Source organism: Heterodontus francisci, chromosome 19 (genome assembly GCF_036365525.1).
Source record: "Heterodontus francisci isolate sHetFra1 chromosome 19, sHetFra1.hap1, whole genome shotgun sequence".
NCBI lineage: Eukaryota > Metazoa > Chordata > Chondrichthyes > Heterodontiformes > Heterodontidae > Heterodontus > Heterodontus francisci.
The window spans coordinates 17,031,824-17,059,027 of record NC_090389.1 but is presented as its reverse complement, the minus strand read 5'-3'; the positions used below and the strand labels follow the sequence as shown (position 1 = coordinate 17,059,027).

Sequence of the window (27,204 nt, the reverse complement as noted above, 5' to 3'; positions counted from 1 at the left end):
CTAGAAGCATGAAGAGTTTACATTTTTGTTGCTGGTCATGGAATGAGAAGTAGGAGCATTGATGGCTTTGGAAGCTATATAGTGATTAAATAGAATTGATACAGTTGGAAGATCTTGTCTTAACCAAGATCAGTCACTTAGTTACTTTGTACAATTGGTATCCTGATGCATTACAGTGTTGCATTAAATTCATGCTGCATTGTACTCCTGTTCACTTGAAGTTTAATTTGCTCCTTAGGGATTGAGAAAGCACTGGCCAGGCCAGGTCCCGATGTTGTTATTTGTGACGAAGGCCACCGCATAAAAAATTGCCACGCCAGCACATCTCAGGCCTTGAAGAGCATCCGTTCGAGACGGCGGGTGGTCCTGACTGGATATCCACTTCAGAACAACCTCATGGAGTACTGGTGTATGGTGGACTTCGTCCGGCCTGACTTCCTTGGTACCAGGCAGGAGTTCAGCAACATGTTCGAGCGTCCCATCCTAAATGGGCAGTGTATTGACTCCACACCACAAGATGTCCGCCTGATGCGGTACCGCAGCCATGTTTTACACAGCCTGCTGGAAGGGTTCGTACAAAGGTGAGAACTTGGATGGGAAGTTTGCAAAGTTACAGTTGTATAAAGCTCTGGTTAGACCCCATCTGGGGCATAGCGTTCAGTTCTAGGCACTGTACCTCGGGAGGGATATATTGGCCATGGAGAGGGTGCAGTGCTGATTAACTGAAATATTACGGTTAAATTATGAGAAGACTAGTGTAAGCTTGTATTTCCTTCAGCATGGAAGTTTAAGGGGTGATCTAATTAAGGTGTTTAAGATGATTAAAGGATTTTTTGTGGTGGGAGAGCCCAAAACAAGGGGACATACTGTAAAATTAGAACTAGGCTGTTCAGGGGTGATTTTAGGAAGCACCTTTTGACGTAAAAGGTCGAGGAAATCTGGAGCGCTCCCTCCCAAAGGATTTTGAGGCTTAGGCTAGGCAGGGGTATCGAGCGATATGGAGCAATTGGAGTTAAGACACGGATCTGGGGAAATACTTGAGAAGCTGAATGGCCTGCTCCTGTTACTATGTATCCTGGTCAGATTTTTATTTAAGATACATGTTAAGGGGCTTAACATGCTCGGAATGTTGTGTTTTTTCATGTCGTCTTAATTTTTTGTAGCTTTTTTCTGGCTGCTTATCTGTCACTTGACAGTCTACCCACTCACTCTCACCCAGTATCAATCCAGCAGACTGTTTCAGTACTCCACTGAACTAATCCCTGTGGAATTCTGAAATAATAACCAAGTGCTGGAAATACTCAGCAGGTCGGGAATCACATGCGGAGAGAGCAGCAGAGTTAACATTTCAGCTTGATCTTCCATCAGAACACTGGAATTCTGCTCGATACATTTTCCCCAGCTGCTCCATTTTTCAGTCATTGGTACTTTCTGTCTCAGAGTAAATTATTTTTAAAAAATGCCAGTTTCTCGTTCTGTCCAGTCAGAACCTTGACAGGCCTGCTGCTGTCAAATTCATTTTATTTTATTATGGGATGCTGTTTCAAAGGATTAATGACATTTGACTCGTTACAGGCGAGGCCACGATGTCTTGAGAGGTCACCTTCCTGATAAAGAAGAACATGTACTGCTAGTCCGTCTCTCCAAAATTCAGCGATCACTGTACACGGAGTTTATGAATCGTTTCCGAGATGCAGGGAACAGTGGCTGGCTGGGGCTCAATCCTCTGAAAGCATTCTGTGTCTGCTGTAAGGTAGGCCTCTGTCTTTTCAGAACCAGGCAGAATGATAGAAACATCCCAGTGGGTTTGATAGAATATCTTGTGTCTTTGTTCAATATACTAAGCAATCACTAGCTGGATTCTTGATAAACCTGACAACTGACTAACTGCTGTTATTGATGTTCTGTCAGGTGGTGGTAATGCTTGTGTGCTATCTTTAACTCAAGGGAGTGTTTGATGAGATGGCATAGAGGGAGCTTTACTCTGTATCTAGCTTGAGCTATACCTGCTCTGGAGGTGCTTGATCGTGATACTAGATGCAAAAAGTGAAATGTTCACAGTGCTACTTTCTGATCCTAATAAGTCTCTTGTTGCATTTCACAATAAAAAAAATCATATCGAGACACGCAAAAGGAGACAAAATTGAAAGGGACTACGTGACTCGAATAGAAAGGAGGCAAAAGTGAGACAGGGAAAGAAGCAGAGACTGCGAAAGAACGGAGGCAAATAAGTTTAATCCAGAGACATGGAAAGACTTAGAAAGTGATTAGACCCACAGACAGCAAAATGGAAGTACACATAGAAAACCCAACAGAAGGAAGAATTACAAGTGACCCAGAGAAATCCAGGCACCTCGAAGAAGTGACAGCCTTGAGTGCATGGGAGTGAGTGGGACAGATGATGAAAGAATGGAGTGCGGAAATAAATGAAAAGGGGCAGCGTTGGGAAATTGAACAAACCTCAACCCATTCTGATCTACATGCATATCCTGGCTGCAGTGTGCCTGGTGGTATAAATACTTAGATTTGACAGCACACAAGACTAACATGGCTCCTGTAAAAGGATGATAAGTACATTTTGTGAAGCACTTGTGCTCTGCGTTTTAAGTGCCCAGTGGCTCAATCTTAAAAGGACACCATCTTCATAGGGAAAGGGAATCCTAAAGACTTCTATAAGCAGTCAAATAGGAGGGGTGGGGCTAATTAGGGACTAAAAAGGAGATCTATGCAGAGAGGCAGAGGGTGTGGCTAATGTACTAAATGAGTACTTTACATCTGTCTTTACTAAGGAAGGTGCTGCTGCCAAAGTAATAGTGAAAGAGGAGGTAGTTGAAATGTTGGATGGGCTAAAAAGTGATAGAGGAGGTATTAGAAAGACTTGACTGTACTTAAAGTTGATAAATCACCAGGACCGGATGGGTGCATCTGAGGATGCTGAGAGAAGTAAGGGTGGAAATTGCGGCGGCACGGATCATAATCTACCAATCCTCCTTAGATACAGGTTGGGTGATCCCGGAGGACTGGAGAATTGCACATGTTACACCTTTGTTCAAAAAAGGGTGTATGAATAAACCCAGCAACTATAGGCCAGTCATTTTAACCTGGGTGATGGGAAAGCTTTCAGAAATGATAATCCAGGCCAAAATTAACAAGTCACTTGGACAGCCTGCATTAATTAAGGAAATCCAGCTTGGATTTGTTAAAGGCAATTCGTCTTTAACTTGAGTTTTTTGCTGCGGTAACAGAGAGGGTTGATGAGGGTAATGTAGTTGATGTGTCTATGGACTTAGAAAAGACTTTTGATAAACCACATAATAGACTTGCCAGCAAAGTTAAAGCCCATGAAATAAAAAGGAAAGTTGCGGCATGGATGCAAAGTTGACTGAGTGACAGAAAACGGAGAGTAGTGGTGAATGTAGTTTTTGGACTGGAGGGAGATATGCATTGGAGTTCCCCATGACTAGGACCATTGCTTTTCTTAATATATATATTAATGTCCTAGACTTGAGTCGGCAGGGCACAATTTCAAAATTTGCAGATGAACCAAAACTAGGAATTACTGTGAACTATGAGGAGGATAGTGATAGATTTCAAGAGGACATAGACAAGCTAGTGGCATAGGTGGACACGTGACAGATGAAACTTAATGTAGGGAAGTGGTACTATTTCAAAGAAAGAATGAGGAGAGTCAATATAAAATAATGGGCACAGTTTTAAAGAAGGTTCAGGAACAGAGAAGTCTGGGGGTATATGTGCACAAATTGTTGAAGGTGGCAGGGCAGGTTGACAAAGTGATTAAAAAGGCATACAGGAACTTGGGCTTTTATAAAAAGAGGCATACAGTACAAGGGCAAGGAAGTTATGATAAACCTGTATATACTCTTGTTCAGCCTCAGCTGAAGTATTGTGTCCAATTTTGGGCACAGCACTTTAGGAAGGATGAAGGCTTTAGGGAAGAAAACATTTACGAGAATGATACCAGGGATGAGGGACTTCAATCACATGGATAGATTGGAGTAGCTGGGGCTTTCCTACTTAAAGAGAAGGATGAGAGGAGATTTGATAGAAGTGTTCAAAAGCATGAGGGGTCTGGACAGAGTAGATAGAGAGAAACAGTTCCCATTAGCAGAAGGGTCGAGAACCATAGGATATTGATTTAAGATGATTGGCAAAAGAACCAGAGGTGACATAAAATGTTTTAAGCAGCATGTGGTTGGGATCTGGAATGCACTGCCTGAGAGTGAGGTGAAGGCAGATACAAATCGGAGCTTTCAAAAGGGAAATGGATCAGCACTTAAAGGGAGAAAATCTTGAGGGCTACGGGGAAAGGGCAGGGGAGCGGGACTAACTGATTTGCTGTTGCAGAGAGCCAGCATAGACATGTTGGGCCAAATGGCCTCCTATGGCATTGTAACCATCCTGTGATTCAAGCAGCATTGTTTGGCAAGCCTTGTTCACAAGTGATCTAAACACTGTGGGCGGCACAGTGGCGCAGTGGTTAGCACTGCAGCCTCACAGCTGCAGGGACCCGGGTTCGATTCTGGGTACTGCCTGTGTGGAGTTTGCAAGTTCTCCCTGTGTCTGCGTGGGTTTTCTCCGGGTGCTCCGGTTTCCTCCCACAAGCCAAAAGACTTGCAGGTTGGTAGGTAAATTGGCCATTATAAATTGTCACTAGTATAGGTAGGTGGTAGGGAAATATAGGGACAGGTGGGGATGTTTGGTAGGAATATGGGATTAGTGTAGGATTAGTATAAATGGGTGGTTGATGGTCGGCACAGACTCGGTGGGCCGAAGGGCCTGTTTCAGTGCTGTATCTCTAATCTAATCAAAAAACCCCGTAAAGCGCTTTATCGTGTTGCTTACAAGTGAGAGACTTTGTGTAACTCTGCTGATTCTATCCTTCCTCTGCACAAGAGCAGGTTTGCTGAGCAATTTCGGTTTAAGAGGTTCTCTTCAGCTTGTTTCTGGGCAGTTGTAACAATTAAGTTGTATTCAACGGCCTGCCATGTTCCACTACAGCTGTCAGTGGCAGCTTAGTCATTGAAAGGTGGAGTGTCTCTGGGGGGGGCAAGAGCCAGCAACCCGTGCGCACAGCCTGGTGTTTGTGTAATAAAAACAAGAAATACTGGAAGTACTCAGCAGGTCTGGCAGCATCTGTGGAGAGAGAAGCAGAGTTAACGTTTCAGGTCAGTGACCCATCATCAGTCACTGACCTGAAACGTTAACTCTGCTTCTCTCTCCACAGATGCTGCCAGACCTGCTGAGTATTTCAAGCATTTAGAGTCATAGAGTCTAGAGAGATACAGCACTGAAACAGGCCCTTTGACCCACCGAGTCAATGCCGACCAACAACCACCCATTTATGCTAATCCTACATTAATCCCATATTCCCTACCACATCCCCACCATTCTCCTACCACCTACCTACACTAGGGGCAATTTACAATGGCCAATTTACCTATCAACGTGCAAGTCTTTGGCTGTGGGAGGAAACCGGAGTACCCGGCGGAAACCCACGCAGTCACAAGGAGAACTTGCAAATTCCCCACAGGCAGTACCCAGAATCGAACCCGGGTCGCTGGAGCTGTGAGGCTGTAGTGTTAGCCACTGTGCCGCCCTAAGGTAAGAAAGGTTTACAGTTTATTTCATGTATAGTAAGTAGTGTTTTTTTAGGGAGTTCTGTAGTAACGAGGACCAGGGAACAAGGGCCCTAGAGTAACTGATATTATTTGACGTTAACATCTTCCAAAAGGTTAATTTGAAGGGTTAAGTCATGGCAGGAGAGCTCAAAGCCGTGGTGTGCTCCTCGTGCTTCATGTCGGAAGGCAGGAACATTTCCAGTGCCCGGGACCGGCATGTGTGCAGGAAGTGTCTCCAGCTGCAACTTCTGGAAGCCCGGGTTTCGGAGCTGGAGCGGCAGCTGGGGGCACTGTGGAGCAGCCACGAGGCAGAGAGTATCGTGGATAGCATGTATAGAGAGGTGGTCACACCGCAGGCTCAGACTTCACAGGCAGAAAGGGAATGGGTGACCACCAGGCAGAACAAGAGAACTAGGCAGGCAGTTCAGGAATCTCCTGTGGCCGTTCCCCTGCAAAACAGATATACTGCTTTGGATACTGTTGGGGGGAATGGCCCCTCGGGAAAGCAGCAACGGCCCAATTTGTTGCACAGGTTGGCTCTGCTGCACAGGGGAGGAGTACAAAGTGTGGGATTGCAATAGTTATAGGGGATTCAATTGTAAGGGGAATAGATAGGCATTTCTGTGGCCGCAAAAGAAGCTCCAGGGTGGTATGTTGCCTCCCTGGTGCTAGGGTCAAGGATGTCTCAGAGCAGTTACAGGACATTCTGAAGGGGGAGGGTGAACAGCCAGTGGTCATGGTACAAACGACATAGGTTAAAAAAAAAAGGATGAGGTCCTAAAAGCAGAATATAGGGAGCTGGGAAGTAAGTTGAAAAGTAGGACCTCAAAGGTAGTGATCTCAGGATTACTACCAGTGCCACGTGCTAGTCAGAGTAGAAATAACAGAATATATTGGATGAATACGTGGCTGAAGAGATGGTGCGAGGGGGAGGGTTTTAGATTCCTGGGACATTGGGACCGGTTCTGGGGGAGGTGGGACCAGTACAAACTGGGTGGGTTACACTTGGGCAGGACCGGGACTGATGTCCTAGGGGGGAGTATTTGCTAGAGTGGTTGGTCAGGGTTTAAACTAAAATGGCAGGGGGATGGGAACCTTTGCAAGGAGTCAGAGGAGGGAGGATCAAAGACAAAAACAAAAGACAGTAAGGGGAATAAGAAAAGTGATAGGCAGAGAAATCAAGGGCCAGAGTCAAACAGGGCCACAGTGAAAAATAGTGGGAAGGGGACAAGTAATGTTAAAAAGACAAGCCTTAAGGCTTTGTGCCTTAACGCGCGGAGCATTCGCAATAAAGTGGATGAATTAATCGCGCAAAAAGATGTAAACGGGTATGATATAGTCAGGATTGCGGAGACATGGCGGCAAGGTGACCTGGGTTGGTAAATGAACATTCAGGGGTATTGAGTATTTAGGAAGGACAGACAAAAAGCAAAAAGCGGTGGAGTTGCATTGCTGGTTAAAGAGAAAATTAACACAATAGTGAGGAAAGATGTTAGCTCTGATGATGTGGAATCTGTATGGGTAGAGCTGAGAAACACTAAGGGGCAAAAAAGCGTTAGTGGGGGTTGTATATAGACCCCCAAACTGTAGTGGTGATTTTGGGAATGGCATTAAACAGGAAATTAGAGCTGCATGCAATAAAGAAACATCTAATTATGGGTGACATTAATCTGCATGTAGATTGGGCAAATCAAATTAGTCAATACTGTAGAGGAGGAATTCATGGAGTGTATACAGGATGGTTTTCTGGACCAATACGTTGAGGAACCAACTAGAGAACAGGCCATCCTAGACTAGGTATTGTGTAATGAGAGGGGAATAATTGACAATCTAGTGGTGCGAGACCCCTTGGGGATGAGCGACCATAATATGATAGAATTCTTCATCAAGATGGAGAGTGATGTTGTTGATTCTGAGACTAGGGTCCTGAATCTTAGTAAAGGAAACTACGAAGGTATGAGGTGCGAGTTGGCTATGACTGATTGGGAAACGTTACTTAAATGAATGACGGTGGATAGGCAATGGCAAACATGTAAAGAGCGCATGGGTGAACTGCAACAGTTGTTTATCCCTGGCTGGGGCAGAGTCTTGCTCTCTGTCCATGATTGGCATGGAGTGTCACATATAATTATGCCATTTGTATGATAAGGTAAGTGGTTGTTTGAGTGTGACTCATTGTAACGTTGACTGATTTTTGTTGGTTGGTTCCCTTGTTGCTAGATATGGAACCACCCAGATGTACTTTACGAGGCTCTGCAGAAAGAGAACCTGGCCAATGATCCAGATTTGGATCTTGAGGTAAATGACATTAATGCGGGTACGCCGAATGCACGCGCATTGCCTATTGGGGGCAAAAAGAAAACTGAAAGCGCGGCTGCCACCATAGATTCCACGAACAGCAAGTTCACCCAGAATGTTGGATTCAACCATTTCCAGGACAAAGCCAACCAAGTCATCACGTATGAGTGGGTAAGTGTCTACCTCCTCCTTTCTCTTGTCTGTATTTAGACTTTTCTGGCTAATGAGACCTGGAAGCTGGATCATGGCAGGGCCAGGTAGTCTGACTTGTTTGTTGTCACCAATAAATACCATTCCTCAAGCAGCCCATGTGAGGAAGATGGTGTTTTCCATGACCATCCCTCCCTGCCACTGCCCCCACCGTTCCAGATCTCTCCCCCCACCCCACCCCCCATTCAAAATAATTTTATCCCCTCTCTTGTCCAACATCCATCTCCGTTACGATAAGCTGCTCTCGTACCTTTGCCATTTCCATTCTGCAGCTGGTTTCTGAGAACTCCTTGGGAGCTGCCTTGTATTATTCTTCAATCTTCCACCGCTCCCTTCTCTGGGCAAGGTGGTGTCCAGAACCTTGGTGAAGAATTAGATGTTATTGGCATTCTGTTACTCAGAAACTGTGTCAAGTCACATTTACAGAGTCTCCCTCCTCTGATCCCTTTTAGCAAGTACTCAGCTTCCCATTGTGTGTGGGCTCTATTCCAATAATGGCCTCAGCTAACTGCCTATTTATTTTGTTCACTGTTCTCTCCCTTGTGTAAAATACTATATGATCTTTTATAGCCTAATACAGTTGAACTAAGTGAGCTCTTCTCTCTCTATCTCTCCTCAGGCTAAGGATGTGTTGGCAAGCTACCAACCTGGCTTGCTAGAGAACTCTGCTAAAATGGTGCTGCTATTTGAGCTGATTGAAGAGAGCCTGAAGCTAGGGGACAAGATCCTTGTGTTTAGGTAAAGGAGCAATGATGTATGGAATGGATAAGGGCCAGACAGAAATTCCCATTGAGCACAGCACTTTTTATTTAGTTTTCTCCTGAAGACGCTGACTCGTGGTTCGGTAGGAAGCCATCGCTAGCACTTGTCCGATAGCTGCACCTACACACTTCCCAACATCTGCCACGATGTGGCTGTCAGGAGCCTTGATTGATGCTTTTGCACTCTTCCCCCAGGGCTGATTTGATTTTGATTTAGAGATACAGCACTGAAACAGGCCCTTCGGCCCACCGAGTCTGTGCCGACCATTACCGCCCATTTACACTAATCCTACACTAATCCCGTATTCCTACCACATCCCCACCTGTCCCTATATTTCCCTACCACCTACCTATACTAGGGGCAATTTATAATGGCCAATTTACCTATCAACCTGCAAGTCTTTTGGCTGTGGGAGGAAACTGGAGCACCCGGAGGAAATCCACGCAAACACAGGGAGAACTTGCAAACTCCACACAGGCAGTACCCAGAATTGAACGCGGGTCACTGGAGCTGTGAGGCTGCGGTGCTAACCACTGTGCCGCCCACTGTGCTGCTGAGACCAACTGTTGTGCTCCTCCAACCACTCGGAGATCTGATAATTCAACAAAGGTGGAGATGGAACATGACACTTTGCTGGTCTGTGTAGCTCGCTGTGATGTTTCACTAAAAACATCAGGGATACTGACTTTCCATTGTACCCTGACAAAAAGGGTGGTGGGGGGGAAGGCAGACAGAGCTGCTCCCAAGCTGTGTTAACGTTCTCCTTGGGGTTGGGACAGCACAGGGGGTAGTGGCATACTTTATGCATTGGTTTACCAGTGCAGCCCAGCATTGTATATGGCAGGTGACACCAATTGGACTGTTCAGTTGTGGCTCAGGTTGGGGCATTTAAGGTAGGCTGGTGTAAACTAGGGCATTGGTACTGCTTAAGAATTTATTGGTGCTGGTAACTTTGTAATGTCATGCACCTGGTGCTGAGACTGATCCCAGTTCACCCAGTGGGTAAATGCCCCAACCAGTATGATACTGTGCCACACACCAGGAAGGTTGCAAAATGCTGCCCTAAAATAGCTGAACAGTTTGAACAACTCCTCAACCGAGACTCTGTCTTTGACTTGTATGACCTCGAATTCATCCCTCAACACCCTATCCAGCTCAGTCGGTGCTTCCCAAGTCTGGAGTGAGGTTGAAAAAGCCATTCAACAGCTGAAGAACAACAAGGCCTCTGGAGCAGACGAAATCCCTACGAAAATCCTGAAACATGGCAGAGGCTGGCACAACTGCACAACCTCATACCCCTCTTCTAGGATGAGCAGTGCTTGCTGGGGGACTTCAGGGACGTTGTGATCGTGACTGTATTCAAGAAGGGAGACAAGACCGATTGTGGCAACTACAGAGGAATCTCCCACTACAGGAAAGGTCATTGCAAGGATCCTCCTCAATCGCCTCCTCCCAGTGGCTGAAGAGCTACTTCCGGAGTCACAACGTAGCTTTCGCTCATCGAGAGGCACCACAGACATGATCTTCACAGCGCGGCAAATCCAAGAAAAATGCAGGGAACAACACTAATCGCTGTACATGGCCTTTTCCAACCTCACAAAAGTCTTTGACTCTGTCAACTGTGAAGGATTATGGAGCGTATTGCTCAAATTTGGCTGCCCTTAGAAGTTTGTCACCATCCTCCACGATACCATGCAAGCCGTGATCCTCACCAACGGAACCACCCCAGACCCTATCTGTCAAGACTGGGGTCAAGCAAGACTGTGTCATCGCATTGACTCTCCATTTTCCTCTCTGCATACAACGTGCAGGTGTGGAAATAATCTACGGAACAGATGGGAAACTGTTCAACCTATGCTGCCTGTAATCCAAAACAAAAATCACTCCAACCTCAGTTGTCGAGCTTCAGTATGCAGATGATGCTTGTGTGTGAGCTGACTCTGAAACTGAGCTCCAGATCATTATTAACTCCTCCTCTGAAGTATATGAGAAAATGGATCTTACAATAAACACTGGGGAAATGAAGGTCCTCTTCCAACCAGCTCCCAACACCTCCCCCTGTCAATCAAGATCAATGGCGAGATCCTGGAAAATGTGGACCATTTTCCATATCTTGAGAGCCTTCAGTCGGCAAAGGCAGACATAGACGATGAGGTTCATCATCACCTCCAATGTGCCAGCTCAGCCTTTGGCCAACTGAGGAAGAGAGTATTTGAGGATCAGGATTTCAAACCTGAGACTAAGATCATGGTTTACCAGGCAGCAGTGATCCCTGCGCTCCTACATGTTTCAGAGACTTGGACAACCTACAGCAGGCACCTCAAAGCACTGGAGAAGTACCACCAGAGGTGCCTCCGCAAGGTCCTCCAAATCCGATGATAGGAAAGGCTGTCCAACAGCAGCATCCTCTCCCAAGCCAACCTTCCCAGCATCAAGGTGCTAATCACCCAAAACCAGCTCCGCTGGGTGGGACATGTCATTCACATGCCTGACACCAGACTCCCGAAGCAGTTGTTCTATTCAGAACTTGGTCGTGACAGGAGACTCCCAGGAGGACAATGGAAACACTTCAGCAATGCTTTGAGGACATCTCTAAAGAGATCAAACATCCCCATCAACTTGTGGGAATCCCTGGCTCTTGACTGGCTTAGATGGTGAAAGCTCATTCAGGAAAGCATCGTACACCTCGAGGGATTTCATTGGGAACATGTGGAGGCAAAGTCGAGGTGTTGGAGGGATTGCAGAAACCTCCAAACTACTGATCTACCTGACCCTTCAAGCACCACCTGCCCCTCATGTGGCAGAGCCTGCAGATCACACACTGGACTTAACCAGCCATCCCAGAACCCATTGAACTGGAGTGGAAGCAAGTCATCCTCAAACCCCAGGGACTACCCAAGAAGAAGAAAATAGCTCATGCTGCTAGGTTGGCAGTAGGGTTTGGCACCCTTGGGTGACAGAGGGGAAAATCAGCCAGGGATCTTGCCCCTGATCAGTAATTCCTGCTGGAAAGAACAGGTATGTGGACGTAGAGTGGGGACAAATTCGCTCTCAAAACAGATCCTACACACCTTACCAACTGCGATCTGAGTTGCTTCCATTTATAGCTTTTAAATAGCCCTGAATATTTCTTACACCTGAGTTCTGGAGCCAAAAGCAGCCTAAAAACTTAATCCTTAGAATAATTCTTTCATTTAAAAAAAATTAGCTTAATTTATTTTCTTTTGTTTTACTTATCTTCATTTACGCTTTGCAGAAAGGACTAAAATGAACAAATTTCAATGTTTCTGGATACATAAATACAGAAACAGTTATAGATTTTATCCTTCCAAGACTAAATTGCCTAGAGAGAACATTTTGAACTGTACATACCAGTGGGGGTAGGGAGGGGGTGGCAGTGGGGTGTGGGGGTGATACAGGTCTGTGACTAAAGAACAGGATTCTTTACTGGGGGTACAGATCTGTGGCTGTAGAGCAGGGTGGTGCATTACTGGGGCTGGTACTTTTATATCACAGAGCAGGGTGAATACTGGGGGGTGGGGTGGAATTCAGGCCTGTTGTTATAGAACAAAGTGCAGTACTGTGGGGTGCAGGTCTGTCACTGATGGTAAGAGCAATTTGAGGGATGAACTAAGCATATCACAAGAGAAGCATAATGTAAAACATCATAGTGTATTGGCTTAAGTATTGGTACCAGTATTCAAAATAAACATAGCAGGAACACTGCTTTGATGTCCTCCTGTTCCATAGTTTCCTCCTGGGAGATGAATGATTCAATATAAGTTTAACACAGGAGGCATTGGTCATTATGGGAATGGTGGCTTTCAGCCTCTTGAGGATTTCACTATTGTCTTTTTTTGCCCTCCTTTCTGCAGCCAGAGCCTTTCCACACTTTCGGTCATTGAGGAATTTCTCGGAAAGCGATCGATGCCAACAAAAGTAGGCTCTGAGGAACCGACACAACCCTGGATCCGGAATGTTGACTATTACCGTAAGCATCCACAGGGGCCATACAGCTGTCTGTCTTTCCAATCTAAGTCAGAGAGGAGCAAAGGCTTAAGATCACGTATATGGATTAATCTTAATGTTGCATAGGGCCTTTTTTTTTTTAAAAACAAAGTGTACACCAGTCCATCTAGAGGATAAATTCAAAGTCCCATTCACAAAATGTGGCCTGTTACATGTACAAAATATTTTTCCTCTCAACGTATAGCACCTTTAATGTAATAAAATGTCCCAAACTACTTCACATGAGCATTATAAAACAAAGTATGAGACCAAGCCACAGAAAGAGATATTGGGTCAGATGACCAAAATCTTGTCAGAGGTAGGTTTTAAGAAATATCTTTTAAAGGAGGGAAGCGGAGGCAGAGAGGTGTAGGGAGAGAATTCCAGAGCTTAGGGCCGAGACAGCTGAACGCACGGCCACCGGTGGTGGAGCAATTAAAATCAAGGATGCTCAAGAGGCCAGAATTAGATGAGCACAGATATCTCAGAAGGTTGTGGGCCTGGAAGAGATTATAGAGATAGGGAGGGGGCAGGTAATGAGTGAATTGAAAACAAGGATGAGAATTTTAAAATCAAGATGTTGCTGGACCAGGAGCCAATGTAAGCAGCGTGCACAGGCATGATAGGGGACCAGGACTTGGTGCAAGATGCGGCAGCAGAGTTTTGGGTGAACTCAAGTTTAGAGGGTGAAATGTGGGCGACCAGCCAGGAGCTCATTGGAATAGTCAAGTCTAGAGGTGACAAAGGCATGAATGAGGGTTTCAGCAGCAGATCAGCTGAGACAGGGGCGAAGCTCTGGAGGTTGAAATAGTGGTCTTAGCAATGGCATGATTATGTGTTCAGAAGCTCATCTCGGATCAAATATGACACCATAGTTAGGAACAGATTGGTTCAGTCTCGGGCTGTTGCCAGGGAGAGTGATGGGGTTGGTAGTTAGGGAACAGAATTTGGAGCAGTAACCAAAAACAATAGCTTCAGTCTTCCCAATATTTAATTGGAGGAAATTTCTGCTCATTCAGTACTGCATGTTGGATAAGCAGCCTGATAATTTAGCAGTGGTGGAGGAGTCAAAAGAGTTGGTGGTGAGGTAGAACTGAATGTCGCCAGCATACATGTGAAAACTAACCCTGTGCTTTTGAATGATGTCACCAAAGGGCAGCATGTAAATAAGAAAAAGGAGGGGGCCAAGGATAGATCTATGGGGTGGGGCACCAGAGGTAATGGTGCGGGAGTGGGAAGAGAAGCCATTGCAAATGATACTCTGTCTGTGATTCGATAGATAAGATTGGAACCAGTTCTATTTCAGCTTTTTGTTTTTATTCTGATGAAGATTAGTCTGACCTCTTGTGATTTATACTGTGAGCACCGTACATCCAAATCAAGAGTCCTTTTAAAAATCAAACTGTTGGAAATATTTGCCTTCAGACTCAATATTCTGCTCTCCTTCGCTATTCTTTCACCTACTCCCACGGTGATTGGTCAATAAATGGGTCTTTCTGACTTTGCCTGCTATAAGCCGGCACCTCACGGAATCAAATGGTAAATCGAGAGGTGGTGGAATCATTCCATGTTTTTTTTCACAAATACATCATTAAGAAACGATAGTGTAGTTGTAATGTTGCTGGACTAGTAATCCAGAGGCCTGGACTAATGCTCCAGATTATGAGTTCATGATGGGGGAATTTAAATACAATTATTTAAATAAATCTGGAATTAAAATCTAGTCTCCATAATGGTGACCAAGAAACGACTGGATTGTCGTAAAAACCCACCTGGTTCACTAATGTCTTTCAGGGAAGGAAATCTGCCATCCATATCAGTCTGGCCAACATGCAACTCCAAGCCCACGGCAATGTGGTTGACTCTTAACTGCCATCTGAATGAGCTGAGCAAGCCATTCTACTGCACCAAAATGCTACAGCAAAGTCAAATAATAAAATCAGATGGACCACCCGGCATCGACCTGGGCACCAGATACAACAAAGACACTGCCCAGTTGACTCTGTCCTCTTCAACATCTGGGGACTTGGAGTCATAGGGCTAGACTTTGTTGTCCCGATGCCAGGAGCGGCGGCGGGTGCAGAAAATGGCAGGCACCCTGCACAGGAGCTGCACCGCTGCAATTACGCAGTGGGTGGCCACTTAACATATTAACGGCGGCCCCCCCCCCCCCAGTCACATGGTGGGGGGCAGCTTTGGCAGCGCCATTCACAGCATCACCTGCTGTCGGAGCAGGTGTTGGCACCATTTTTAAAAGGCCATCAGACCTGCCAGCTGTTCAAAATAACGCAGAGTTGATCCCTTCCCCACCTTGTTGGCATCAGCTTCTCTTGGACGGGAAAGCGAAGGCGTGTGAGTGCCCCACAACATGCTCAAGATTGTGAACTGATGGTAAGCTTGTGGGCCACCGACAATGCGTAATTGCAGCGGTGCAGCTCCTGTGGGGAATTAAATTTATACAGAGAGAAATTTTAAATATGTAAAGGAGGGTCCTATTGCAGAGCAGCGGAAGTGCTGCCATGGAGCCTCACTGGGAAGATTGGGCCCAGCAATTCTAGCGTCGGGCTCTGTGGCTGCCGCTCCAATTCTCCGGTCCCCCCACCATGAAACCTGACGGGCTGGGAACAAAATCCAGCCTGCAGAGTCATTTACGCGCAGAACAAGGCCATTCGGCCCATCAAGTCCATGCTGACTCTACGCGGAGCAATCCAGTCAGTCCCACTCCCCTGCTCAATCCCCGTAGCCCTACAAGTTTATTTCCTTCAAGTGCCCATCCAGTTTCCTTTTGAAATCATTAATTGTGTCCGTTTCCACCACTCTTGTGGGCAGCGAGTTCCAGGTCCTTACCACTTTGAGTTTTAAAAAAAAAGTTTTCCTCACAGTACCCGTACATCTCTTGCCCAAAATCTTCAATCTGTGACTCCTAGTCCTTGTATCATCAGTTAACAGGAACAATTACAAACGTACGAATTAGGAGCAGGAGCACGCCACTTGACCCTTCAAGTCTGCTGGTATGATTGTAACCTTGACTCCACATTCCCAGCCATCCCGATAACCTTTCACCCCCTTGCTTATCAAGAATCTATCTACCTCTGCTCAGGATATTATATGTTTCAATCGAGTCGCTTCTTACTCTTCTAAACTCCAGCGGATACAAGCATAGCCTGTCCAACCTTTCCTCATAAGACAACCCACCCATTCCAGGTAGTAGTTTAATAAACCTCCTCTGAACTGCTTCCAAAGCATTTACATCTTTCTTTAAATAAGGAGACCAACACTGTACACAGTACTCCAGATGTGATCTCACCAGTGCCCTGTACAACAGAGGCATAACCCCCCCTACTTTTGTATTCAATTCCCCTTGCAATAAACAATAACATTCTATTAGCTTTCCTAATTACTTGCTGCACCTTCCAAACCCGCGACCTCTACCACCTAGAAGGGCAGCAGGTGCAAGGGAACACCACCACTTGCAAGTTTCCCTCCCAAGCCATACACCATCCTGACTTGGAACTATATCACCGTCGCTGGGTCAATATCCTGGAACTCCCTTCCTAACAGCACTATTGGTGTACCTACACTCCAAGGACTGCAGCGGTTCAAGAAGGCAGCTCACCACCACCTTCTCAAGGGCAATTAGAGATGGGCAATAAATGCTGGTCTAGCCAGCGACGCCCACATCCCACGAACGAATAAAAAGAAATAAATTCCTTTATGATCCCTAATTGGCCCCACTCCTCCTTGTACCACCTTTTACTATTTATATGTCTATAGAAAACTTTTGGGATTCCCTTTAATGCTAGCTGCCAGTCTCTTTACATGCTCTCTGTTTGCTTCTCTTATTTGCTTTTTCACTTCCCCTCTGGACATTCTACATTCAGCCTGGTTCTCAATATTATTTTCCACCTGGCATTTGTCATAAGCACACTTTTCGTCTTTATCCTAATCTCTACCTCTTTTGTCATCCAGGGAGCTCTGGATTTGTTTGCCCTACCTTTCCCCTTTGAGGGAACATACCTTGACTTGTGTCTGAAGTGTCTTCTTCAAAGGTAGCCCATTGTTCAGCTACTGTTTTTCCTGCCAACTTTTGACTCCAATTTATTCACCCCGCCTCCATTCTTTCCCCATTGAAGTTGGCTTTCCCACAGTTAATTATTCTTACTCTGGATTGTTCTTTGTCCTTTCCTATAGTCAGCCTAAACCTTACGATGCAATGATCACTGTCCCCTAAATGCTCTCCTACTGATATTTGATCCACTTGGCCCACCTCATTCCCCAAAACCAAGTCTAGCAGTGCCTCCTTTCTCGTTGGACTAGCAACATACTGTTGTAGAAAACTTTCCTGAACACACACTAGGAACTCTTGCCCCTCACTGCCCTTTACACTACTACTATCCCAGTCTATGCTAAGATAATTAAAGTCCCCCATTATAACTACCCTATAACTTTTGCAACTCTGTAATTTCCTTGCAGATTTGTTTCCTCCATGTCCATCCCACTAGCTGGTGGCCTACAGACAACACTGAGCAATGTAACTGCACTTTTTTTATTCCTTAGCTGTAACCAAATTGATGCTGTCCTCAACCCCTCTGGGATATCCTTTTTCTCCAGCACTGCAATGCTCTCCTTAATCAATACTACCACCCCTCTCCCTTTTTTCCCTTTCCTATCTTTACTGAACACCTTGTATCCAGGAATATTTAACACCTAGTCCTGCCCTTCTTTGAGCCAGATCTCTGTTATAGCCTCAACATCAAATTTCCAAGTGGCAATCTGCGCCTGTACCTCACCAGTCTTATTTACCACACTCCGTGCATTCGCATACATGCACATTAACCCTGATTTAGACTTTATTACTTTCTCCCTTACTCTGACCTCACCTAATAACTTACTATTCCCTACTCCAGTGCTATCGATCTCCCCCAGTATTCTCTGCACCTTGGTATTCCTGTCTGATATTTGCTCCTGGTTCCCACATCTGTGATAAGTTGCCAGTTTTGCTTCCCTCCTATCTGAGCTCACTCTCAGGTTCCCATCCCCCTGCCAATCTAGTTTAAACCCTCCCCAACAGCACTAGCAAATCTCCCTATGAGGATATTAGTCCGAGTCCTGATAAGATGCAACCTGTCCATCTTGTACTGGTCCCAATGCCACAGAAATCTGATGCCCTCCCTCCTACACCAGTTCTCCAGCCACGTGTTTAATCGCTCCATTCTCCTATTCCTATGCTCACTCGCACGTGGGTCTGGGATTAATCCTGAGATTATAAACGCCCTGGATGAGGGTGTAGAAGGGTGGGTTAGTAAATTTGCGGATGACACGAAGGTCGGTGGAGTTGTGGATAGTGTCGAAGGGTGTTGTAGGGTACAGAGGGACATAGATAGGCTGCAGAGCTGGGCTGAGAGATGGCAAATGGAGTTTAATGCGGAGAAGTGTGAGGTGATTCACTTTGGAAGGAGTAACAGCAATGCAGAGTACTGGGCTAATGGGAAGATTCTTGGTAGTGTAGATGAGCAGAGAGATCTTGGTATCCAGGTACATAAATCCCTGAAAGTTGCTACCCAGGTTAATAGGGCTGTTAAGAAGGCATATGGTGTGTTAGCCTTTATTAGTAGGGGGATCGAGTTTCAGAGCCACGGGGTCATGATGCAGCTGTACAAAACTCTGGTGAGGCCGCACCTGGAGTATTGCGTGCAGTTCTGGTCACCGCATTATAGGAAGGATGTCGAAGCTTTGGAAAGGGTGCAGAGGAGATTTACTAGGATGTTGCCTGGTATGGAAGGAAGGTCTTACGAGGAAAGGCTGAGGGACTTGGGGTTGTTTTCGTTAGAGAGAAGGAGGAGGAGAGGTGACTTAATAGAGACATACAAGATAATCAGAGGGTTAGATAGGGTGGATAGTGAGAGTCTTTTTCCTCGGATGAGGATGGCAAACACGAGGGGACATAGCTTTAAGTTGAGGGGTGAAAGATATAGGACAGATGTCAGAGGTAGTTTCTTTACGCAGAGAGTAGTAGGGGCGTGGAACGCCCTGCCTGCAACAGTAGTAGACTCGCCAACTTTAAGGGCATTTAAGTGGTCATTGGATAGACATATGGATGTAAATGGAATAGTGTAGGTCAGATGATCGGCGCAACATCGAGGGCCGAAGGGCCTGTACTGCGCTGTAATATTCTAATTCTAATTCTAATTACAGCTTTTGAGCTCCTGCTTTTTAATCATCTTCCTAGTTCCCTAAAATCTCCCTTCCTACCTATGTCATTGGTGCCATTGTGGACCACGACGTCTGGCTGTTCACCCTCCCCTAGAAGAATGTTCTGTAGCCGTTCCGTGATATCCTTGACCCTGACACCAGGGAGGCAACACACCATCCTGGAGTCACGTCTACGGCAGCAGAAACGCTTGTCTGTTTCCCTAACTAATAAATCTCCTATCACTACTGCTCTTCCACTCTTCTCCCCTCCTGTGCAGCTGAGCCACCTTTGATGCCACAAACTTGGCTCTGACTACACTCCTCTGAGGAACCATTACCCTCGCCAGTATCCAAAATGGAAAACCGATTAGCAAGTGAGATTATCTCGGGACTCCTGCACTACCTGCCTGGTTCTCTTCGACAGCCCGGCAGTCACCCATTCCCTATCTGCCTGCATGCTCCTAACCTGCGGTGTGACCACCTCCCTAAACGTGCTATCCATGTAGTTCTCTGCCTCACGGTTGCACCACAGTGACTCTAGCCACCGCTCGAGTTTCGAAACCCAGAGCTCAGGCTTGTGCAGCCAGTGACACTTCCTGCAGATGTGTTTGCCTAGGGCACATGGTGTGTCCATGACTTCCCACATGCCACAGGCTGTACATTCTACTCGGCCGAGCTGCCCTGCCATACCTTAACTTTACAGACTATTTATTATAAGTAGAAAAACTTACCAGTTGCTCACCAACCGGCTCCTTCCACTGCACCGAAGTAAGAACCAAATGCTGGAGGGTTTAAAAAAAAAAGTAGAAAAAATGAGCACCTCCTCCTCCCTTTGCCAAACTGGTATCTCCACACTCTGCTTGCAATCTGCACTCCATTTGCAGGCTGCATCCAGACCTCTGTATTTGTACTTTTTGAAGCTGAAACTGCAGCAACCAGATCGGACTGGTTAACTACTTAACTAATCAGCTACTTTGCAGTAGAGCTTGTTAATCCCTGCCTAAGACTGGAAGACCTTGCTCTACTTTCTTAACTTGCTCTACTTTCTTAACTTGCTCTACTTTCTTAACTTGCTCTACTTTCTTAACTTGCTCTACTTTCTTAACTTGCTCTACTTTCTTAACTTGCTCTACTTTCTTAACTTGCTCTACTTTCTTAACTTGCTCTACTTTCTTAACTTGCTCTACTTTCCTAACTTGCTCTACTTTCCTAACTTGCTCTACTTTCCTAACTTGCTCTACTTTCCTAACTTGCTCTACTTTCCTAACTTGCTCTACTTTCCTAACTTGCTCTACTTTCCTAACTTGCTCTACTTTCCTAACTTGCTCTACTTTCCTAACTTGCTCTACTTTCCTAACTTGCTCTACTTTCCTAACTTGCTCTACTTTCCTAACTTGCTCTACTTTCCTAACTTGCTCTACTTTCCTAACTTGCTCTACTTTCCTAACTTGCTCTACTTTCCTAACTTGCTCTACTTTCCTAACTTGCTCTACTTTATTTCAAGGGTCAATCGCAGTTAAATGCTAACTGCAGACCTGATTTTTAGAAAGATACTGACACTTAAAATCCCCACTCACCAAACTCATATCTCCATGCTCTGCTTGCAATCTGCACTTCAGGTGACTTATCTATCCTAAACATAGCCAGCTTTTTCAGTACCACCACCGTCTCAATTTTTACCCTATCCATTTCCTCTACCGTCACTCCTACCGATATTTTGTTAGCATGCTCTTCCTTAGTAAACACCGATACAAAGTACTCATTAAGTATTCCAGCCTTGCCCTGCATCTCTAGTTTATATTGTCCTCTTTGTCCTTAGTAGGCCCCACTCCAACTCCAACTCTTACTACCTGCTTACTATTTATATGCCAGTAGAAGATCTTTGGGTTCCATTTTATGTTGACTGCCATTCTATTCTCATATTCTCTCTTTGCTGGTCTTATTTTCCTCTTCACCTCCCCTCTCAGCTTATTGTATTTGGCCTGGTTTTCGCTTGAATTCTGCTAAAACTGGGAGAGCTGTCCCACAGACTAGTCAAGCTACAGCCTGACATTGCCATGCTTCCATAATTATACCTTACAGCCATTGTCCAAGAATCCTCTGTCACCCACCGGCAGCACAGTGACATACAGTTGGGAGGGAGTGGCCCTGGGAGTCCTCATGGCATCAGATCAAGCATGGGCAAGGAAACCTCTTGCTTATTGCCATCTAATACTCTCCCTTAACTGATGAATCAGTACTTCTCCACTTTGGAAAAAGCACTGATGGCAGCCAGGGCACACATTGCAGTCCAGATGTGGGACTTCAATGTCCATCACTGAGAGTGGCTCAGTAGTACCATTACTAACTCAGCTGGCTGAGTCCTGAAGGGCATAGCTGCCAGACTGGGCTTGCGGCAGGTGGTGAGAGAATCAACACAAGGGAAAAAGCTACTTGCTCTCATTCTCACCAGTCTACCTGTCGCAGCTGTATATGTCTGACAGTATTGGTAGGAGTGACCATCATACAGTCCTGTCTTCACAGTGAGGACACCCTTCGTCGTGTTGTGTAGCACTACCTCCATAATAAACAGGATAGATTCAGAAGCGATCAGGCAACTCAAAACTGGGCATCCATGAGGTTCCTTGGGCCATTAGCAGCAGCAGAATTGTATTACACTACAATCTGTAACCTCATGGCTCATCATATGCCTCACTCAACCATTACCATTAAGCCAAGGGATCAACCGTGATTCAGTGAGGAATGTAGGAGAGCTTGTCTGGAGCAGCACCAGGCATCTGAAAAATAAGGTGCCAACCTGGTGAAGCTAAACAGCAGAAGCAGCATGCTATTGACAGAGCTAAGTAATCCCACAAACAACAGATCAGATCAAAGTTCTGCCACATCCAGTCATGAAGGGTGGTGGACAATTAAACAAATTATGGGAGGAGGAGTCTCTATTAACATTCACATCCTCATTGATGACAGAGCCCAGCACGTGAATGCAAAGGACAAGGCACAAGCATTTGCAACCATCTTAAGCCTGAAGTGCAGGGTGGATGATCCATCTTGGCTCTTCCTGAGGTCCCCAGCATCACAGTTTCCAGTCTTCAGCCAATTCGATTCACTCCACATGATATCAAGAAGAGGCTGAAGGCACTGGGCCCTGACAACATCCCAGCTGTAGTACTGAAGACTTGTGCTCTAGAACTAGCCGCGCCCCTAGCCAAGCTGTTCCAGTAAAGTTACAACACTGGCATCTACCTGACAGTATGCAAAATTTCTTAGATATGTTCTGTGCACAAAAAAGCAGGGCAAATCCAATCTGGCCAATTACCACCCCATCAGTCTACTCTCAATCATTAGCAGAATGATGGAAGGTGTCGTCAAGCAGCACCTCTTCACCAATAACCTGTTCAGTTTGGGTTTCACCAGGACCACTTGGCTCCAAACGTCATTGCAGCCTTGGTGCAAACATGGAGGTAAGGTGAGTGGGACTGTCCTTAACATAAAGAGCTTTTGACCGAGTGTGACATCAAGGAGCCCTAGCAAAATTGAAGTCAGTGGGATTCGGGGAAAGCTCTCTACTGGTTGGAGTCATACCCAGCACAAAGGAGGATGGTTGTGGTTGTTGGAGGCCAATTATCTCAGCCAGGACATCACTGCAGGAGTTCCCCAGGACAGTGTCCTAGGCCCAACCACCTTCAGCTGCTTCATCAATAATCTTTCCCCTATCATAAGCTGAGGTGGGGGATGTTTGCTGATGATTGCACAAAGTTCAGTTCCATTCATAACTCTCAGATAATGAAGCAGTCTGTGCCCACATGCAGTAAGACCTGGATAATATTCAGACTTGGGCTGATAAGTGACGAGTAACAATTATTCCATACAAGTGCCAGGCAATGACCCTCTCCGATAAGAGAGAATGTAATCCTCTGCTTCACATTCAAGGGCATTACAATCGCTGAATCTCCCACCATCAACATCCTTGGGATTACCATTTATTCTGTGATTTTATATCAGTTCCCGCGTGTGATAGCTATATGAACATATAAAAGGAAATAGATGGTTGATCTCCGTAATATCCTCTTAGCCTAAAGTCTCCTATGTCTTATAGTAGTCTTCTAGCCTCCTAGAAGAGACAAAAATAACCTGTGGTCAGTTTCGGAAAAAACAGATTCCTTTCCAAATCCCTTAGGCAATTAAGCAGGCTCCAGAGATGGTGGTTTCCCACGATGTAGCACAATCTGAACTAACTAAACCACTTACCCGCATATCTGGCAATGCCCCCTTCTCTCAAGAACTTTTCATGTTCCCTTTTTAAAGAACTTTATCTACTCTGTTCTCATGACCAATGTTTGCTTTTAGCTCATGCAGCTGGGCAACAACCTTGAAAGTACCACACAGGCCACAGACAAGTTGCTCCCTTTAAATTGGCCATTATAAATTGCCCCTAGTATAGGTAGGTGGTAGGGAAATATAGGGACAGGTGGGGATGTGGTAGGAATATGGGATTAGTGTAGGATTAGTATAAATGGGTGGTTGATGGTCGGCACAGACTCGGGCCGAAGGGCCTGTTTCAGTGCTGTATCTCTAAACTAAACTAAACTTAAAATATCTCACCTGTGCAGATGCACAAAACCATTTAAAGGTGCTGTGTATTCAAATGGAGCAGGCCATGCAAAACGAAAATAAATTAGAGGGGGTGTTGCCAATGACATGGCAGAAATTGTTGAAATGCTAGAAAAATAAATATTCCCTAAACTCTGCCTACAGATTTTATAGGCATGGCAGAGTGAAGGTAATTGGCAAAAGGGTGTGAGATGAGCATTTTTTAATGCAGCGAGTTGTTATAATCTGGAATACACTACCTGAAAGGGTGTTGCATGCAGGTTCAATAATAACCTCGAATAAATACTTGCAGGGCTATGGAGAAAAGAACAGGACAGTGAGACCAATTGGATAGTTTTTTTCATTGAGCCGGCACAGGCATGATGGCCGAATGGCTGCCTTCTGTGCTATCCCTATCCATTTCAATTAACCTATAATTGTTTTAAAATCTGCACTTCACACAAAGTAAATAACCCCAATGTTGGGAGCCTTTCCTACATGTGATGATGAGAATATGTGTGTGAGATTGCTGCAGTTTTGTCAAGAATTTTATCTAGTTAATCAAAAGGGATTGTATCCTGTAGTACAAACAATATTTTATTTGCACATTTTATGTAATTTTCCTCAACTGTTGCAGGCCTGGACGGAAGCACCTCTGCTATGGATCGAGAACGGCTGATCAACCAGTTTAATGATCCTCGCAATACTAAAGCCAATCTCTTCCTGCTGTCCACTCGGTGAGTGCAGTCCATCAAAGACCAGTGGATCGATTTTATTTCATTGGTATTTATGTGACCCTGCCCCCGTCAGGTGGTCATAACACAGCAAGCTAGATGGGAGATGCTGCTGGAACCTGAAGATGTATTTTTTTGGGGAGCAGTTTAATGTTGTGTGTGGATTTGCTTTGTGTTGGGTCTATGCAAGTGGCCCTCCAGCAACTCATTACTCAGGATTAGCAGGAAGTCAGTGCCACATGTTATAAGTCTTTCCCTAGCCACACACTCTGGAGCTAAATTCTTTTTGGTCTTGGTCACCTGAGCTGTGCTTTAAATCCCTTATCCTTTCCATCATTACTGTCATCTTCCCAACATTATCTGCCTCAGTCCATCTGCTGCTGAAACCTTAAATGTGCCTTTATCAGCTCCAGATTTGACACACTCCTTCCTGGTTTCCATCCTCCATCATCCCCATCATATCCAAAATTCTGTATCCTCTCCTGCACGAGGTCCCATTTGTCCATCATCTCGAACTGTTCTTGCTGAACTACACTGGCACTCATTCCTCCAAGCATTAAAGTTACTCATTTATATAAGTATATCCATGAAATTGCCGCACCCTATCTGTATAATCTCCTTCCTCCTTTCCGATGAAGGGTCACTGACCCGAAACGTTAACTCTGCTTCTCTTTCCACAGATGCTGCCAGACCTGCTGAGTGATTCCAGCATTTCTTGTTTTTATTTCAGATTTCCAGCATCCGCAGTATTTTGCTTTTATTTTATACTGAAGCCTCAGTTTTTCACCATGTTTATCACTGATTTGGATAAACAAATCGAAGTAATGTCATCACAGTGCGCCAAGCTGCACACAAGTGCAGCTACATCTTGCCAGGACTAAGTGGTGCATGAGTACGTCATTGCGCATCCGTGCCTGGTCCATTTTTGCGCATCCGTGCCTGGTCCATTTTTGCGCATGCGTGATAAAGCATGGGTATCCAGCCCCCCACTCAGCTGGAGGATGTGGCTGAATGGGAGACTTTGAGGATGGCGCTCAATCCCCGTCACTTGCTCCCAACCCCAGACCTTGCTTCCCCACCCCCCCCCGCCGCCACCCCGCTCTCCTGCTGCTCGCTCCCGATTTTCCCCCCGCCACCATCTCCAGGCCGCGCCACTTCCCTCCTCTTGGCCACTCGCTCCTATGTCGGCCCTTGTGGCCAAGAGGAGGGACGTGGCATGGCCTAGAGCTAGTGGCTGGAGGGGGTTGCGGGGAGCGACCAACCTACCGGAGAGTGGGGTACAATCGGCCAGGGAAGTGGGGGGGGGGGAGAAGCGAGGTCTGGAGCTAGCAGCAGTGGGGGGGCGGGGGGTATGCGGCCGGTAGGGAGGAGGGGGAGAAAGCGAGTTGCCGAGTGGGGAGAGTGGCCAGTGGGGCAGGAACCAGTAGCTGCGTTCAGGTGAAATCAGTCCTGGTCAGTCATATAAACGAATCACGATAACGAGTTGGCAGCACATTTTATACTCTGCCCGATTCTCTCTTCCATCGATCGGGGTGCCAATTCACTATCTTCTAATGGAAATTCAATCATAAAATTCCTTTTGTATTTACTAGGATTCTTGGAATATTAAATGGATCTGAGGATTACAGTTAGTATCCTATAACTACATAGCATATTACTGGGCTTCCACCCAACTTAATGTAAGGTTAGTTTGCTAGAACGATCTAGCCATAAGCATTTCCTGTGATAAATTGAGCAGCGCCATCTTTAATCCTGGCAGCCGCCTGAACGTCGCAGACACTGACGTTCTGGTTGAAGAACCTGTATTTGTGCATGTGCAAGTACTGCGCCACCTAGTGGTTGCATTGTCAGCAAACGCAGCCTAAACAAATACAAAATTGTGTACCCAAGTTGGCAGATGACTCTTAAGTTATGGGGCACGGAAGATTTTGCGGAATGGAGTGGGAGGTTGTAGAGGAACATTGATTAAGTGAGTGCGGGGAAGTGTGAGGTCATCTACTTTGGATCCGCGAAAGATAAATTAGAATCTTTCTTAGTGGTGAGAGGCTAGGTGTTGTGGAGGAGCAAAGGGGTTATTTGGATGTCTGTGGAGATAAATTACTAAAAGCTAGTGGACAGGTATGTGGTTGATGTGTACATGGACTTGCAAAAGGCCTTTGATGAAGTGCCACGTAATAGGCTTGCCAGCAAAGTTGAAGCTCATAAAATAAAAGGGAAAGTGACAGCATGGATACAAAGTTGGCTGAGTGACAGGAAACAGAATATTGAATGGTTGTTTTTCGGACTTGAAGCAGGTATACAGTGGAGTTCCCCAGCGGGCAGTACTAGGACTGCTGCTTTTCTTGATACATATTAATGATTTGGACTTGGGTGAACAGGGCACAATTTCAAAATTTGCAGATGACAGAAAACTGGAAAGTATTGTGAACCGTGAGGTGAATAGTGATGGACTTCAAGCAGGCATAGACAGGCTGGTGGAGTAGATGAAATTTAATGCAGAGAACTGTGAAGTGATACATTTTGGTCAGAACAATGAAGAGAGGCAAGGGTGCAATTCTAAAGGGTATGCAGGAACACAGGGTTTTATATGGGAGTATATGTGCACACATTGTTGAAGGTGGCAGGGCAGGTTGAGAAAGTGGTTAGAAAGGCATGCAGGATCCTGGGTTTTATAAATAGAGACATAGAGTACAAAAGCAAGGAGGTTATGGTGAACCTTTATGAAACACTGGTTCCGTCTTTGCTGGAATATTGTCCAATTCTTTAGGAAG

General features: G+C 45.6%; 1 protein-coding gene across 3 annotated transcripts in view; it reads left to right on the top strand.

The window, feature by feature from the left end:
* Positions 1 to 27,204, top strand: part of rad54l2 (RAD54 like 2) — a 149,091-nt gene that overhangs the window by 104,681 nt on the left and 17,206 nt on the right. For all 3 annotated transcript variants that reach the window (XM_068051409.1, XM_068051407.1, XM_068051408.1), the window contains 6 exons: positions 239 to 581; positions 1,576 to 1,753; positions 7,860 to 8,108; positions 8,767 to 8,885; positions 12,785 to 12,900; positions 24,337 to 24,436. In XM_068051409.1, the coding sequence (XP_067907510.1) occupies positions 239 to 581; positions 1,576 to 1,753; positions 7,860 to 8,108; positions 8,767 to 8,885; positions 12,785 to 12,900; positions 24,337 to 24,436 (1,105 nt within the window). The remainder of the gene's footprint in view (positions 1 to 238; positions 582 to 1,575; positions 1,754 to 7,859; positions 8,109 to 8,766; positions 8,886 to 12,784; positions 12,901 to 24,336; positions 24,437 to 27,204) is intronic.